Raw genomic sequence first — 16,983 nt, 5'->3', positions numbered from 1 at the left:
GTGAAGTACAGATTCTGTGACTTCTTTAGATCACAAAGAGCTTTCCGAACCCATGAAGTACAGGCACATCGCAAACTGATGGATGATCGTGATCAATACAAGTTGTCGAGTGAAGAAACACGTCTGCGATTCACCAACCAGCAATACGAAATGCTAGCACCAGTCGTCGTGTATGTTGACTTCGAGTCAGCCATTGATGACAAGAATAGACACGAGCCAATCATGTTGTCCGGTTTGGCCATGTCACACATTCCAACCATTCAGACTCAACTGTGGATCTTCCACTCACCACAGGAGAACGAGAGTGATCTTCGTCCTTTCATGGAGAATCTGATTCAGTTACAAGAAAACGTGAAGTAGTATTACTTCGATGAATTACCCCGTGAGAACACTCCCGAGATTGAGAGAGATTATCAGTCTACGTCTCTGTGACAAGTAAAGACGAGTTGTTGTTTTCACTTTGGTCGGAACAAAGCATCATGAAAGTAATGAAGGGGTTCCGATACTTGTAAGGGTTGATCCATGAAAACGTACCGTTACTAGGTGAACCTTGGATAAGCATGGAGTAGTGAATGGCTTGCTTCTCTTTACCATAAACAGCAGGGGTGAGCAAAATAAAACAAAGGTTAACATTTCGCATTATATTATTTATAATGGGTTAAAAATACTAGTTGTCCACGGTCCGCAACAGCGAGCGATAATAAATAAAATCTTAGGGGCAAATTCGAGCGGTAGTCCCGCAATTGAAGGGTTCTGAGGAATACTCTAATCCAAAATAACCGTAAAAGGTCCTATGTCATTAAAGCGCAATAATCAGCCATATGAAACATAATACTCACTCATTCAGTTAATTGATTTGTTGATAAAAGAAGAAGAGAAATGAAATGGTTAGAATTGAAATGGAGTGTGAGTGAATGATGATAAGAATGTGATGTTTAAATAGGCAATTGAATAATAATAAAATGAGAACGGCCATATCTGATGGAAAGCGCCCTAACCCGTCCGATCTAGGAAGCTAAGTCATCACGAGTCGAGTTAGTACCAGTGTGGGTGACTCGCTGAGAAGTCTCGATGCTGTTCTTTTATTATTTTATTCTATTTTTCACTTTTTCATTATGTATTGTGCATACGTAATAGTGTCAAACTTATGTAATACTGCGTTGCTTCACAATATGCTGATTTGCATACGAATAAAGAGTATAGTATCAGTGTGAGTGATGATTCAACATTATTATGCAGCCACATCATTTGAATTAACTAATATTCTGATTATCATATTTCTATCAAGAATAAAACAAATAATCAATATCCTTTGTAGTTGTCTTATCAATTCAGCAGCATGAAGAATAAACATTATCAAGGTACAAAAGCGATTATTCAATTTGGTTATCAATAGTCCATGTCCTCAGGTAGAAAACAGTCAATAAGGCACATATTCCTTCTTTTCGATTCATAACATTCTAAAACAAACAAGCAAATGACTAAAAACCCATCTGAACCAACTGTTCCTCTAACTCATTCAACTGTTCGCGAATCTGCTCGATCTCCTGCTTCAAATACTGAGCGAATTCCGGCTCTAAACCTCACACCCTCATCAAAGCTCAACGTGACATTTGCTCTTCTCCCTCGTTTTCATTCTCTTCGATTTGAGGATAGTCTTCTTCGTAAACATTCTCTATATTGTTTGAATAGTCGTAGTCCCTCGGGTACTCAATCTCCATTTCGTTCTCGTTCTCGTTCTCGTTCTCGTTCTCGTTCTCGTTCTCGTTCTCGTTCTCGTTCTCGTTCTCGTTCTCGCTTGCGATTTCGACATTAATTTCACTTTCAGCTTGATGCTCATTTGGATATTCACTTGGATTTCCATTTCCATTCACATTCACATTCACATTCACATTCACATTTTCATTTTCATTATCATTTCCGTTCTGAGATTCGCTCTGATCCAAACCCACGTTCGAGTCATCCGAACGATTCTCTTGTCCTTCCATCTCACCTTGCTCTTTTGTTTCGCCCATTCTTTGCCCTGCTTTCGATGCTTCCGCTTCAGATGGTGTTGACTCTTGACTTGACCTTTCGTGGCTTTCGATTCTGCACACAATGGGCGAAGAAGCTTCTATTTCATATTGGCAAGTGCGGACTTCGCGAACAGAGAGAACACGAAGGTTTTCTTGTACAAGAGGATCACAGGAAATGATCAGCTGTATGTTATTGAAAAGAGGAACCAAAACATTGGTAGTGCGATATATATGACCTAAACACTCGTCACCATCATCAAATCGGAGACGGATTTCGGAATTCTGTGTCGGTTTCTCGATATATTGACCCCAAATTCTAATATTTTATAAATACCATTTCATTACCCAATACAGCCACGAAATCCATTCACCTTGTTTTCCACCTGCATTATATACTGAAATGGGCATACGTAATAGGTGTAATGGCTCGTTCTATAGGGGCTACACACAGAAGTGAGAGGCAAAAGAACGTCAGGTCCTATCCATAAAACAACTGTTGCAACATTACCAGAAAAGGGAACTACTGCACGTGAAATTGGTATAGAGCGAAAATCTTCACTTGGTTCTGAAGTCGTCCCCATCATAGCTTCTTTGACTGAATTTTGCTTATCTCCAGGATTAGATGCATACGTCGGCTTTTGAGGAGGAGACTGAGTGGTTTCTCGTTTCACTGCCCATTTGGGCTTTCGATCCGTGATTCGGACATATATTGAATTTGTACACGATATTAGAAGGATAAAAAACAAAATATGATACACAGCAGTCATCAAAAACAAACAATGCATCTTTCGATATATATGTATATTTAGTCATACAAGATTGATATTCATGAAATTGATTCTCATGAATGCTCTTATCGAGAAAGTGCTTTACCTTCCTCCAGAGTGCAAATATAGTGGAAATGAGTTTACAGGGCCACTCTCTTACCACGAAATGTACCTTTTTGTGTTTCTGTTGATATTATTATTTAGAAAGGATCCATCCGGAAATGTCATTCCAATGATTATAGCGAAGCCTCAAGTTAAGACCTTTTTCACCATCGTGTACAGCCACGCAAATGCTGAAGATATTAGTCAATTGTAGAATGCATGAGGAATATAATAGTGCATTAGGAAATATTTTACAAAGTGGATGTCGCGTTCTCTTTGTTGCGATGTTGTTACTTACGACTACCCGGGTTATGGAAAGAATAAGTACTTAATTCGGCAAGTCTCTTCACACTAGAACCTTGGCTTCCGAACAATCAATAAAGGAGTGTGGATATCATGTGGTAGAGTATCTAATTGACGAAATGAACGTTGATCCGAGCCGTTTAGTCTTGTATGGTCATCGTGTCCATCACTTTTCTAGATTTGGCCATTCTCTGGGAAGTGCTGTCTCTGTTTTTGTTACGGTGGCTTTGGTAGAAAGAAGAAACATCCGTATTGCAGGACTTATATTACAAGTGATTTTTAAAGATCCGCTTTCATTCTAGAGTTGCTTCTTATCCATTTATAGCGTAGTGGTCAAGTTTCGAACCACAAATAAGCACGATTTGTATTGTACTCGAGATATCGTTGAATTCGATACATCATTCGATTTAGATTGCAAAGATCAAATGTCCTGTTTGTTTACTTCATGGGAAAAGTGATTCGATTGTTCCTTTATGTCATGCAAAACGTTTATATTGTATGATTCCCGAAGAATATCGATATAAATGTTTTTTCGTTGTACAGAATTGAATTTGATAATAAAGAAGGACAAAGCGGGACACAACAATCTTGAACAGAGTTGTGAGCGTAAAAGCGACTACAGTGACTTTTTGATCGATTTTCTGGTGGTTTGTTATATGTTATTATGAATGGTAGAACTACTTGAAAACAAGATTATGTTATGTTATTTGTTTGAAACATGAATCGATATGGTTTTACTATTTATAGAGATTTCTTCAGCTCTAATATGAAGGATACGTATATCTTGTTGAAATTTACATAAAAAAATGCGACGTTGGTGTATTGGTGTTTTTGACACCATTCCAAACTCAAAAGCTGCCAATTGGTTATATGCTCTCGGTTTTAGAAAAGAGTATATGTATACTGCGAATTTTTAATTCTAGAAATGTCAAAACTCCAATTCTTCCTCCCATTCAATCGCTCTGTATATTGAATCATGTTATCTGTCTAATTGTCTAGCATTCAATGACTCTACTGATTACAGAAATCTATCTGAAGATGAGTATATGTGTGTTAATCACCAGAAATAATAGTAATAATACCGTTTCTGGTTTTCATTTGAAATCGCTGTAGAGATCATACCTATAAGGCAAGGGAGTTTTTACTAATTAGTCATTATGATGATTAATGGACATGCAGAATGCACAGGCCTATGCAAACTGTAAGAAAAGAATTATGCCTTGTGTATGTGGGAGACAACGATATTGGGCATGACTCTATTAGAAGTCAGTTTGATGAGATGATGTGCAATATATATTTATGAAGGATTTGGCTTCAAGTGAAGGTGTACTGAGGAAAATGTTATAGGATCGAGAAATGAGGGAGAAAAAAGAATAAAAGAGGGATTAAGGTACACATAATATACAAAGCTTATTATTTCCTTCCTGGACATAGAATGTCACTCTTATTATTATTGGTATTGTTACTTATGAACTTTGTATTAACTTTTAACAAACATACAAAATACCCAATCGAATTGAACTATTTTCGATAATTCGAAATCAATAATCATATAGCATTCTAGTAGAAATGAATATTTACGATGGAAAAAGTACTTCACAACACCCAATCATATTACAAGTGATTTTTAAAGATCCACTTTCATTCTAGAGTTGCTTCTTATCCATTTATAGCGTAGTGGTCAAGTTTCGAACCACAAATAAGCACGATTTGTATTGTACTCGAGATATCGTTGAATTCGATACATCATTCGATTTAGATTGCAAAGATCAAATGTCCTGTTTGTTTACTTCATGGGAAAAGTGATTCGATTGTTCCTTTATGTCATGCAAAACGTTTATATTGTATGATTCCCGAAGAATATCGATATAAATGTTTTTTCGTTGTACAGAATTGAATTTGATAATAAAGAAGGACAAAGCGGGACACAACAATCTTGAACAGAGTTGTGAGCGTAAAAGCGACTACAGTGACTTTTTGATCGATTTTCTGGTGGTTTGTACATAGATCTTTATTTAATATGGAGTACCTTGAATCTTGAAGTATTCCATTATTTATTGTTTGAAAGATGAATCGAGATCGCATTCAAATTAATAATTGTTTAATGGACAGAGGGCTGAAGAATAAGTTACTCCTGTTGAAAACAACAAAGGAATACAGAACCTACTTGTATGAAGTACTATTTGATTCAAACGAAGGTCTAATAATCGATCCAAACTTACAAAAGAAGAAAACAAACTGATTACTGATCATAAGAAAAGTGTCAATGAAAGAGTTAAGAATATAGTGACAGCAAGCCTTATAGCATGTGCATTTGTTCCAAATGCAAAACGCTGGTGGCTTCTTTGTGGTGCTGCGGCAGGTACAGTATTTCACTTTTGATTTACATAGTTCCTTTGTACTCCTACTTGTTGTTATTCTACCCAAAGCTTACGTTGGCAAGAGAATTGTATAATGAGAGTCAATATGTGGATTCTCCTGTAGGAGAAGCTGTTCGGCGAGCGTATGCTTATTAAGATATTTGTAACAATATAGTATTTTTAACACCATTCCAAACTCAAAAGCTGCCAATTGGTTATATGCTCTCGGTTTTAGAAAAGAGTATATGTATACTGCGAATTTTTAATTCTAGAAATGTCAAAACTCCAATTCTTCCTCCCATTCAATCACTCTGTATATTGAATCTTGTTATTTGTCTAATTGTCTAGCATTCAATGACTCTACTGAATACAGAAAAGGTATTGATAATAATAATAATAATAGTAATAATAATCGGTCTCTTCAAATGTTGAAGAGGTACTGAACGTTTTCCTGCATTTATGGAATAGGTCGATCCCAGTTTATTTCAGAGTGAGAGACATCTTCGTAGTTTGTGATTCGAGACCAGAGTTTTGTCTCTATGAAGGGTCTATGCAAGAAGTGGCAAAGAATTTGTATGATGTGTACTTTGGAGAAAACGACATTGGAACTGTTCTTATTCAAAACCGTCCTGGCGGCGTTTCCTTCCAGTGTCCTTTAAAGAACTCAAAGCTGACCACAGAAGAAATAATCAAGCAGGTAAATGAGAGAAGAAGGGAAGAGCAATCGGATGAGGCGAATGCCAGTGAAGTTCACCCCCTTGACAAAGCCAATGAGGAATGGGCTTCGACTCCATACAGCATTCTTTCACTCCCTCAGCAAGCCGAAGATTCTTCGTTGTCTGTGGGAGTAATGGAGAGCATAGTCGAGGATGAAGTTGTGTACAAAGTCGAGGACGAAAACGAAAACGAAAACGAAAACGAAAACGAATTACGTGGAGAACGGAATGAATCGCGCGTGCCATCGCGTGTCCCTATCCATCCTCACGCTTTCTCCCCTCAGTTCGAATTGCGCGAGCGCCTGCGACGGCGGAACGCCTCCTCCCCCCCATTCCCATTCCTTGTTTTCTCCAACAAACAAGCAAGTAAGCAAACAAACAAACAGACAAGCAGAGATACCCGCCACGAAGACTCCCCTCTCCTCCTCGAGCTTGTTTAAAACGCCTAAACCGCCTCCGCCTTGGTCAGCTGCTGGAACTTGTCCAGCGCCTCCGTCTGGAACTGCAGCGAGATCTTCATTCCGCACACCTGCTTCAAGTCGCTGCTCGTCCGGCACTGCGCCATCGCCTTCTCCAGATCCTCGCTCGCCTTCGCGTTCTCCTGCATCAGCATATACAGCTGTGCTCGCTGCACGAACGCCGCCACGCAGCTCCCGTCCATCTGGATCGCCTTGTCCAGATACTCGAACGCCTTCATGTAGTCGTTTCGCGCCTGCAGCTCCAGCGTCGCCAGGTTCACGTAGCTGTACGGCCACGTCTTGTCCCTCGCGACCGCCTTCTTGAACAGCTCCTCCGCCTCGCCGAGCCGCGTCATCATGTTCATCAGCTCGCCGTAATGCACGAACACCGCGGCGGGACAGCCCTGGCACGACACGGCGCGCTTCATGTTCTCGATCGCCATGTCGAACCGCTGCTCCTGCGCGAAGCAGAAGCCCAGCTGCACGAACGCCATCTCGTGGTTCAGATTCAGCTTCACCACGCGCTGCAGATCCTCCCGCGCCTTCTTCAGCTCCCCCTCGACCAGCCGCATCTGTCCGCGGTGGAACCACGCGTCCACCTCCTTCGGGAACGCGCTCACCGCCTCATCGAACAGCTCGTGCGCGCGCGTCTCCTCGCCCAGCTCCAGCAGACACGACGCGAACTTCACCAGCAGATTCACCTCGCGCATGCCCGCCTCGAACAGCGCCTCGAAAATCTTCCGCGCCTCTCTCTGGTCCCCCGACAGCGTCAGGAACGTCGCCTTCTCCAGCAGCGCGTGGCTCCGATCGCTGCACTTCGCCTCCTCCTTCGCCGCCTCGCAGAAGTCCGCATACGCCGCCTCGAACGCGCCCTTGCTCTTCCGCAGCCCGCCTCGCATCAAATACAAGTCGCCCAGCGACGGCTCCGCGGCCTCTCCCGCCTCGATCCGCTTCGAAAGCTCCTCCTCGGAGAGCTTCAGCGTGTTGTACTGCGCCGCACGCTCGCTGCGCAGCGTGAGGAAGTACAGCGTCATGAACTGCGCCGACGGCAGCGAGAACGCGAAGGACGACGCGTAGCGACGGTCGATCTCCGCCTGGCAATGCCGCGCAGCCAGCTCCTGCACCACCTCCTCGAAGTCCTGCGGCGTGGGCTGCAGGTCGCCCGCCTCGATGGTTTCGAGGAGGTACTCGAAGGAGAAGTCGCGGAGCGAGTTCTCCAGGTCGCCCTGCGCCTTGTAGAGACCCGCACGAGCCATGTAGGCGCGACGGTACTTCGGGTCCAGATCGATGCACTTGGTGTACTCGGAGAGACTCTCCTCGACGCGGTTCAGCTTTTTAAGGCAGGAGGCGCGGGAGTAGAGCAGCGTTTTCAGCTGGGAATTGCCAGACGGGGAGGAATCGATCGCTTGCGTGAACAGAGCGAGGGCTTCTTCGTATTTGCCCGCGTTGAATTCGGCTTTCGCTTTGTTGTAGAGAGAAACCCACTCGGGAGTCTTGCGAGGAGTCTTCTTGTCCGAGGCCTTCGCTTCGGACTGTGCGGGAGACGCCGTTTCCGGCTTTTTCTCCATGCGGGACTGTGCTGCTGGTTCAGAGGTGGGCTTAGCCTTTTCGTTCAAATTTGCAGAAGTTTCAACGGGAATCGATTTCTTCTCTTGTTTCTCCGCCTTCACTTTTTTCTCCGCCGAAGAACACTCCTTTTCGGATTGAGCGGGCTCTAGAGATCATGATGGAATACAAGGACAATACGGTCCTCTAATTTGTCTTCATTATGTTTACTTTTAGCATCCTTTCGTCTCCGATACACAAAAAAAGCAGTAGCGGCCACTACACCTGCTGCAAGAAGTGTGGTGATAACACTCTTCTGATCTATTCTCTCATAGACACCACCCATAAACTACTTAAGTTTGACATCAATAGTACAAAAAAGATATGAGGTAAATACAACAACCGCGGGGAAAAGATGCTTTGCAACAAGACCGCGTAGGCTCATTTCAAACAATCTCCCATACTCTATGTGCCAGATATACATTCTCATATAGTATACGAACTACACGAACGATTGCACTCTGGTAGGTTTTTTTTATTATCATGCTGCAGCAAGAATTGTCAGAAGCTCATGAATACAGTCCATTCATTCAATGAGTCAACACTATATTTTTCATTGTCATCACTAAATCTGTAGTGTTCAATTAGCGACCTATCCATATTTCTGCAGCAATCAATAACGTGGAGTTATGGCATTTCTACAAGTTCTCTTCACATTCATATGTTTGATTGGGTATTGGATCTACAGTACTTCCTTAATGATGTAGTGTTGCTGCTAGCGCATACAACCTATCTCTTCTCATTTCGGGAATTACTCATTTGTTGGGGATTCCATTGTGACGATCACTTGTAGATCTCTTTTAGGATTATTTCGCCATTTTCTTCTTCTGTTTAGTAACGATTCGGACATTGTGCGAAATGCGATTGTATCCAATTGTAAGCACGTTTACAAAAACCGCATTCGAGGGAAAACAAAGTGCAATCCGTTTTATTACTATGCATGTAAGTGGCGTTTTCTCTTTTTCCATATCCCGCCCATTCGACATACTTTAATTCTCGACTTAGATGAAACACTGGTTTATTCCTGTAGATTTAGTGATTTATCTACAATGAAGCCATCTCTGGAGAGCATTGGTGTCACTATCGTATTTTGTTACTCTTTTTGAATGTAACTCACAGCTTCGCCAAAACAAGTACGTTTCATTTTACGTATACAAACGACCCTACCTTGATGAGTTTTTGAACCAGGTTTGCCAATGGTTCGATGTCGCTATCTTCACAGCTGGAGAAAAGCCGTACGCTGACGCCATTCTCAACGTAATCGATCCCAAGTGCCACATCCAGCGACGGTATTATAAAGAGAATTGCAGTTTGGTGGATGGAAGATATGTGAAACGAATCGAGACTGTGAATTCTGCGCTCGAAACCGCAATGCTGGTGGACAACAATCCGGAGTATTACCGAATGGACAAGTGCAATGCGATTTCGATAACAAGCTGGTATGGAGACGATAAGGATAAGGAACTGAAGTATTTGCTCCCTTTTTTGGATTTAATGCGAACTGTTGAAGATGTTCGTTCAGTGCTTAATTTAAACTGTTGGACTGTTTGTTTGAAAAGAGTGGGAGAAGCGATAGATGAGAATGAATGAATGAAAACAAAACGAGCCAGTATTCTTTGATTATGAATATTAAAAGATAAAATTTCCACTAACAGCTCTCACGTTAACAGGTTTAAGAGGGCGGATGAAACATCTATGGAAAGAATATGGTAGATTCAAATACTATTCATGGTTTTGGACAAGACGTGAGAAAAGGAATCACTGGGAAGTTTGATCGTTTGAAGATTGGGAACATCTATATTCAATCATTTTAGTGAGAACTCTATATACTTTCTAAAATGAGTCTACAGGAATTACAGAAACTGTATCGTTCTCCAACGATTGATGTTAATTGGGGGAGATCTATTTATCGATGTTTCATCGTTGAGTTCTCACTTCGCATTATGAGTGAACATGATTCATCGTTCTCCTTTCCATAGAGTGAATCCTTATCGAGTTTGATCGATTTCAATAACGGAAGATCTACTCAAATGAGCCTATTCAAAAGGAAATAAAGAATACTTTCCAAGGTTGTGACCAATGAAAAGGCAAAAGCGCAGAAGCCCAATTCAATCGATCGCAGATTTGGAAGATCTTAACGGTGAATCCGCAGAGATGTGAAATAAACCTTTAACTACAAAAGAACTATATGCAAAGTTCCAGCCTCTTTCAGCATGGCCAATTTTGATCGATCGTAATCGTGGTAGATTCTTCAATTCAAAGTTTCCAGCAAAGTCACTGAAACTATATTCACCAATCTCAATCGATTCCAATGATTCACAATTCAATATGTGGAATGATTTCGATTCGTCATTTCCATACGTACCAGCTGACCGTGTAAAGGAATCGTTTCCGATCTTCAACTTTTTTAACCTTTTCAATCCATTGATATTGAATGTTTTCACAGAGGTAAAACATTCATCCTGGATTTCGATCGATTGCAGGCATTTGAATTGGTTCAGATCCAATGACCTTGCATCATTACCGTTCTTCGAGCAGATCACCAGATCTGTGACTTTCGAATCTATTGTATTCAGTTCTTTTGTATTACGGACGCGAATTAGTTTATCGGGAATAGCTTCCACAACTTCACTCTTGATTTCACTTGGTTTTTTGTTCTTCAGTATATGTCGAATGCTTTCTTTCATTCCACTTACATACCAACCTTCATACAAATCGACTCCACCCTTCTTCTCTATGCCATGTTCCCATTCACTTTCTCGAGTGGCTGTTCCATTTGCTTCATCAAGCAGATATCCCACTCCATTTCGTACAAATTTTCCATTTTCGATACTATATCCTCCTATATACATTGGAACTCGTTTCAATATCTCCACATTCCCATTCTCACCATTGCTTTCAGCATATTCGATCATTTCATTATTATCAGCATCGAATTCACGAATCATTCGAATCAAAATATCTTTGGACCAATATCCTTCAATCTTCTCTCTTCCATTTTCTACATTATATTCGATTCCATAGCCATCTCGATTCATTTCCTCATCAAATCCACCTTGATAAACTACGATCTCTTCATTATCAATTCCTGCTTGATGTGAAATAATTAATTTCATTTCCCCTTTTTTATTTTCAATCCTTCTTCGATCTCCGCCATTTCCAATAATTGAATTCCAGCTTTCTTTTTGTAATGCTTTACCGTTCTTGTATTCCGTTATTCCACCGACTCGTTTACCATTTTTCATCTTCCATGCAAGACTCAAGATTCCGCGATTGAATAATTGGCAACGACCTTCAACTTTCCCATCTTTCATTTCACACAACAAATACTCGTTTGAATGCTCTCCTTGATATAGGGTCACTTCATATTCGACTCCGTTCATCGAAATCTTTTTCTTTTCACTTGTAACGTAGTCATTGAAAAAGTATCTTGATTCTCTTGATGATTGTTTTGATGAATCTATATTATGAGTGGTATTTCAGTATGTAAACTATCTGGGTTATTCATCCTTATAAAGCAAAATTGTATAGTATTCCATATTGTGAATATATTTGGAATACCAAAAATTCCCTTCTATTTCGTTCCTTCTCTTTTCAGAATTATATTTGAAATTATCAAAAGAAATGATATTCCATGAGTTGCAGTGATGGCCTACTTTATAAAAATTATAAATGAGTATTTTTGGAGTGAGCGGTATGGAAGGGTACTATTGCTAATTCTACTCTTAGCAAATGCCATGTCGATAGTTCCATAATAATAAAAATATGTAGTTTTGCTGAAATGTGGAAATGAAAGTGGAGGACGCATTTCGCTTGTATCATACATAGAAACAGTACTTTTTGTTACAAAATGAATCTCTGCTTATTCTTTGTATAGGGATCAAGTGCGTATATTCAAACCAAATGATATGATTGTTTTATAATGTATATTACTATTGAGTATAATCGCAACACATATATTCCTTGCTAAACATATAAAGTAATAATAATTCTGTTGATAATGGACATCAGTGGTGGAAGTAATAAGTTTGGATGGATGTAAATGTTTGTATTAACAAGTTAGCACTGATAAATTGAAAGGATGTCAAAAAATTACAAAGATGTTGAGCAGAATTTAACAAGACAAAACATGATATGGCAAACCAAACAAGATCTACAAAAACCAAAGTGTATTATTTTATCATAGCAATCCATAGGACAGCTCAATACGGAATACCTATTGTAATACAGTATTGGAAACCATGAACAATACGAGTTATAATTTTTAAAAACGAAAGTAAACATAATGAATAACCTTATTGATGATATTTTTGTTATATGAATATGAAATGCCACATCTCTGCAAATCAAGATTGGTTTTAATTAAGAGAAAAATCAGAATTATGCACAGAGTTAGAATATCCATTTAAGAAAGCCATTTCTTCAACCGATACGAAAACAAATAAAAATAATATAATATATAAGACATAACAAAACATGACAAAACATGACATGATGACAAGACATGACATTCCGTCTATTCTTTATGCTATAATTTTATCATAATTTATTTAATTTCATGAAGAATCTCTTGTTCTTATCTTCCTTCATTCTCTTGTGCGCTTTGGCCAATGCCTCTAAACCGTTGGTGTCATCCTTTGTGACACATCTTACAACATCTCTCTCTTTCTTGTCTCATGAAGACATTGACGACGAGTTTGATGTAAACAAGCAACTCTTGCCTGATTCTTTTAGGTCCACGAAATTTCCACGGCTCAATCTCGACAGTTATCTAACGACTATGACCGTTACTATGTTCTGTTAAAGGATAAATATACTGTGCTCAACTTCACGAAGCAACTGATTACTGTTACGCATAAACCGGGATTCAAAGATACCGAATTTATTGGAGGGCAAAATAAGAGTCTGATTGTTATTTGTAAGGAGTTGTTCTTGCTGAGCGACCCTTTCAAAATCATGATTCATTCTTATGCCCGTGTTCCTGACTTAGCCAGAATCAGTCCTTCGGTCATTGCTGCCTTGTCCAAGGCATCGAACAACCACAGTGCGGTTTCTTTGACGGTTGCTAGTGCGTCTGGTACCTACAAAACCTTCGATTTGACGTTTGCTGGATCTCAGGATAAAGAAGAAAACAGTAAGAGTGAAATACTTCTATTTAGACATAGCCCCCGCTATCATTACCAAGTCTCTGAAAGCATTGAAGACGGCCGGTTCACTGCAACAAAAAGTATCGGCTCAACGAATGGTCAAGAGTTCACTGGTTCAGCCTCTGTCTCCTCTTTCAACTCTGATTGCGCAAAAAGGCTTTGACCGAATTGAACTCACTCCCAAGTGGCAGTATCACAGCCATCTCCGTTCGTATTGATCATCTGTATTGATTCCTAGGCCAGCTCAATGATTATGCGCGTCAAACAATTGCTGACGGAGAATATATTGATAACGAGAACATTAAATTCTATAAAACGCATAATTTGAACGGTAGAAATGTCGTTGTGGGAGTGGGAGATTCTGGAGTCGACGTAAAAAGCACATACTTCTACGATCCGAATAATGCAGTTAAAAAAGCAGCAAGTGGATCAGGAAGTCATCGTAAAATCAAGCTGTATGTACCTCTCTTTGGAAATGACGAAGCTGAAACTGATGGTCATGGGACTCATATGTGCGGAACAATTGCTGGTAAGGCTCATGATAGTGATAGTTCTCAATTCAATGTAAACTCTTTGGATGACCATTGATGATGTAGGGTGTCGCTCCTGAAGCCAGGATCGTGTTGATCGATTTGCAAGAGGGAGATGGTAATATGCAGATGTATACTGATATTTATAACAAGTACTACAAGCAATACGTGTAAGAAGTGGATAATGAAATGTAACATTTAGATACAACAACAACGTTCGTATTCTATCCAATTCGTGGGGATCTTCCTCATATACTTATGATTCGGTCTGTTCTCTCACAGATAAATTTGTTTGGGATTACAAGGACATGGTAATTCTCTTTTCTGCTGGAAATTCGGGTGATGAAGGGTACGATTGCATTTCTTGTATTACTGTAGATTTGGGACTGTTGTCTCCCCTGGATTATCCAAGAACGTTATCACTGTGGGCGCTACTCTTACGGAACGAATTGAGAACGGAATGCACTTCACTATTTACTTCTCCTCTAAAGGAGATCCGGAGAGAAGAATTATCAAGCCTGATATTGTTGCTCCGGGCATCCAAAGATCGGCGAAGTCCTTAAGCAGTGAAGACTGTGGTTCGAACTGCAACGATCACGATGGAGTTTGCGAAATTCAAGGAGCAACAACTGCAAACGCCGTTGCTTCTGGAGCTGTTGCTCTGATCACTCAATACTTGACTGAAAAAAGCTATCATAACAGTGGGAATTGCAAAAATGCTGTGATTTGTAGGAAATATTGAGAAGCAGGCTTCCCTCATTAAGGCCATGCTAGTTCACAGTGGTCAACCTACTCTCGGATACTGCGAACAAGATTTGTCTTGCTACACTTATGGGTCAAATCATTTGTATTATGAGGGACATGGCCGAATTCAGCTGGATCGCGTGCTTCATTACGCTGGCGAAAGCGATTTTGAGTTATTCCTGTATAATGGGCAGGTCAATTACGAGAAGGAATATTTCTCTTTGGAATTCACGATTACTGACATATCCTTTAAAAAATAAAAAAACACCACGACAATAGAATTCCTTGACCTTCACTTCTCGAAACCTTTCAAAGTCACGATGGTTTATACAGATCCAGCAGCCTCCGTTGATTCCACTGAACGTATCGTGAATACTGTGGGTGTGACACTGAATCCTTCCGGATCGAGTATCTATGTCTATCCGAACGAGTGAGTCTTGGATGAAAGGTTGAGTGTAGATTGACGGTTCCTGATGATGACAACAATGTCCAAGTGATTTCCCTGACTCCTGAAGATGTGCAGACGCTTGTGCAGCAGTCAACCACTCTGCGAGTAAAGGTCACCCGCAGAAGTTTGAGCACCATGTCTCAACCAGTGTCGATTGTGGTGACTGGATCTTTCGATTTCGATGCAGTGGAGGTGAATGATGATACGAGCCAGGATGAGGGAGAGGGTGAAAAAACCGAAACCCCGATTAATCCAGATGAACCGGATGATGATCCCACAAAGTCCCCTAGTGGCAAGGATGATGGAGGCTCTTCTAAATCATCCGGAGTGTGGTACACTATTCTTGGTATTGTGATGTGAGTCTTGGCGCTTGTTATGATTTGTAGTGTTGTCGTCGCAGTCCTTCTCTGCATTTGCTGCTGTGCATAATAAATTGATAGGCTGTTAGCATGTTGAACGTGATATATTAAAGTTTGTTTGTTTGAAAACAAAAGGAAATAGAGTGAATTGCAATTAAGCCTTATTTTGTAGCATCACCAATGATTACTTATTTTCGATGTCACTGAAAAGTTGTATTTATGGTAGCTTGATGGAACTTACGGCGACGATAGTAAACGCAGTACGACATATGAATAATAGAAATAGAATGAACACGGATTGAGAACTTAAGAAGTGTAGTTCAGAGTGAATGTGGCATTTTTTCGTATATTTCACTTGTTCTTTTTGTTTCTTGTATTTTTAGTTAAAAATGAGTGTGAGAAATGGTTCTGATGGGATAAGGAGTAGGAAAGTGAAAACTCTGAAGATAGTTTCTTTATGGAAGAGAATGATTCAAATCCAGTTTCTAGTGCAGGAGTAAAGGCGGAAGATACAGAGCTGCTTGAGGAAAACGGTTCTGGAAAGGAAGTTGACGATGAGACCTTTATTGTGAGTGAAAGTGAAGATGAAAAGAAATCAAATGACAAGAAAGTTGTTGCAAGCAATACGAAGAGAAAAAGCAAGGGTGATGAAGAGATTGATAATTCAAGCGATAATGATGAGGATGAGGATGAGGATGAAGAAGATGATATTGGTGATAGTGACGACGACGATGATGATCTTGGTGAGATTGATGATGATGATGACGACGACGACGACGACGACGACGACGGGGACGACGACAGCAAGGATAGCATAGGTGAAGTAGCTCCCATTTTAGAAAAACGAAAGCCCTTGACCAATGCCCAAATTGAGGAAATGAACAAGCGAATCAAGAACACTGGAGTCGTCTATCTGAGCACCATTCCTCCAGGAATGCGCTGGACGCAGGTCATGCAAAAACTGAAGGAGTTCGGCGAGATCAACCACAGTCATCTCCAGGAAGCGGCTGGGTCTTCCAAGCGTCGAAAGAACCAGGTGAAGTTTGTGGAAGGCTGGGTGGAATTTGTGAACAAGAAGGACGCAAAAACGTGCGCTAGCCAGCTGAATGGGCGGATTGTCGGCGGCAAGAAGTCCGGAAAGTATCGCGATTATATGTGGAATATGAAGTATCTGCATGGCTTCAAGTGGCCGCAACTGCTGGAAATGATGAACTACGAGAAGCACCTGCGGAACGACAAGCTGAAATCGGAGTTCACGAAGCAGAAGAAGCAGGACGAGAAGTATTTAGCCAACGTGTCGAAGTCGAATCGGATGAAGCGGAAGCGCGAAGCTGGAGAGAAAGCGGAGACGCCAAAGAAGCCGAAGAAGGAATGAATAAGATGGGATGATTGTTTGTGAACAAACACTCGTAAAGCTTGTCTCCCTCGT

General features: G+C 40.7%; 5 protein-coding genes; 3 read left to right on the top strand and 2 right to left on the bottom strand.

Annotated features, from left to right (window-relative positions):
* Window positions 1-1,914: 1,914 nt before the first annotated feature.
* On the bottom strand, window positions 1,915-2,782 carry GSBLH_T00006556001 (uncharacterized protein; the record flags this gene model as incomplete). The annotated part of the gene is made up of 4 exons (XM_013041650.1): window positions 1,915-1,925; window positions 1,949-2,331; window positions 2,361-2,493; window positions 2,524-2,782. The coding sequence occupies 4 exons, from the start codon at window positions 2,780-2,782 to the stop codon at window positions 1,915-1,917; spliced, it is 786 nt and encodes a 261-aa protein (XP_012897104.1).
* Window positions 2,783-6,628: 3,846 nt separating this feature from the next.
* Window positions 6,629-8,289, bottom strand: GSBLH_T00002996001 (Tom70; the record flags this gene model as incomplete). XM_013041649.1 has 1 exon in its annotated part: window positions 6,629-8,289. One exon carries the CDS (start codon window positions 8,287-8,289, stop codon window positions 6,709-6,711), a length of 1,581 nt encoding a protein of 526 aa, XP_012897103.1. The 3' UTR covers window positions 6,629-6,708.
* Window positions 8,290-9,375: 1,086 nt separating this feature from the next.
* On the top strand, window positions 9,376-9,916 carry GSBLH_T00002995001 (uncharacterized protein; the record flags this gene model as incomplete). Its single annotated transcript, XM_013041648.1, has 2 exons — window positions 9,376-9,411; window positions 9,446-9,916. The coding sequence occupies 2 exons, from the start codon at window positions 9,376-9,378 to the stop codon at window positions 9,914-9,916; spliced, it is 507 nt and encodes a 168-aa protein (XP_012897102.1).
* A 2,968-nt stretch (window positions 9,917-12,884) lies between these two features.
* GSBLH_T00006555001 (uncharacterized protein) lies at window positions 12,885-15,007 on the top strand (the record flags this gene model as incomplete). The annotated part of the gene is made up of 9 exons (XM_013041647.1): window positions 12,885-13,028; window positions 13,061-13,460; window positions 13,486-13,680; window positions 13,712-13,845; window positions 13,883-14,002; window positions 14,070-14,173; window positions 14,206-14,352; window positions 14,382-14,704; window positions 14,736-15,007. The coding sequence occupies 9 exons, from the start codon at window positions 12,885-12,887 to the stop codon at window positions 15,005-15,007; spliced, it is 1,839 nt and encodes a 612-aa protein (XP_012897101.1).
* Window positions 15,008-15,910: 903 nt separating this feature from the next.
* GSBLH_T00002994001 (uncharacterized protein) lies at window positions 15,911-16,929 on the top strand (the record flags this gene model as incomplete). XM_013041646.1 has 2 exons in its annotated part: window positions 15,911-15,949; window positions 15,982-16,929. Exons 1-2 carry the CDS (start codon window positions 15,944-15,946, stop codon window positions 16,927-16,929), a joined length of 954 nt encoding a protein of 317 aa, XP_012897100.1. The 5' UTR covers window positions 15,911-15,943.
* Window positions 16,930-16,983: the final 54 nt, after the last annotated feature.

The sequence above is a fragment of the Blastocystis hominis genome (assembly GCF_000151665.1).
Source record: "Blastocystis hominis, Singapore isolate B (sub-type 7) whole genome shotgun sequence assembly, scaffold_23".
Taxonomy (NCBI): domain Eukaryota; class Bigyra; order Opalinata; family Blastocystidae; genus Blastocystis; species Blastocystis hominis.
This window is presented reverse-complemented; position numbering and strand designations above follow the sequence as displayed.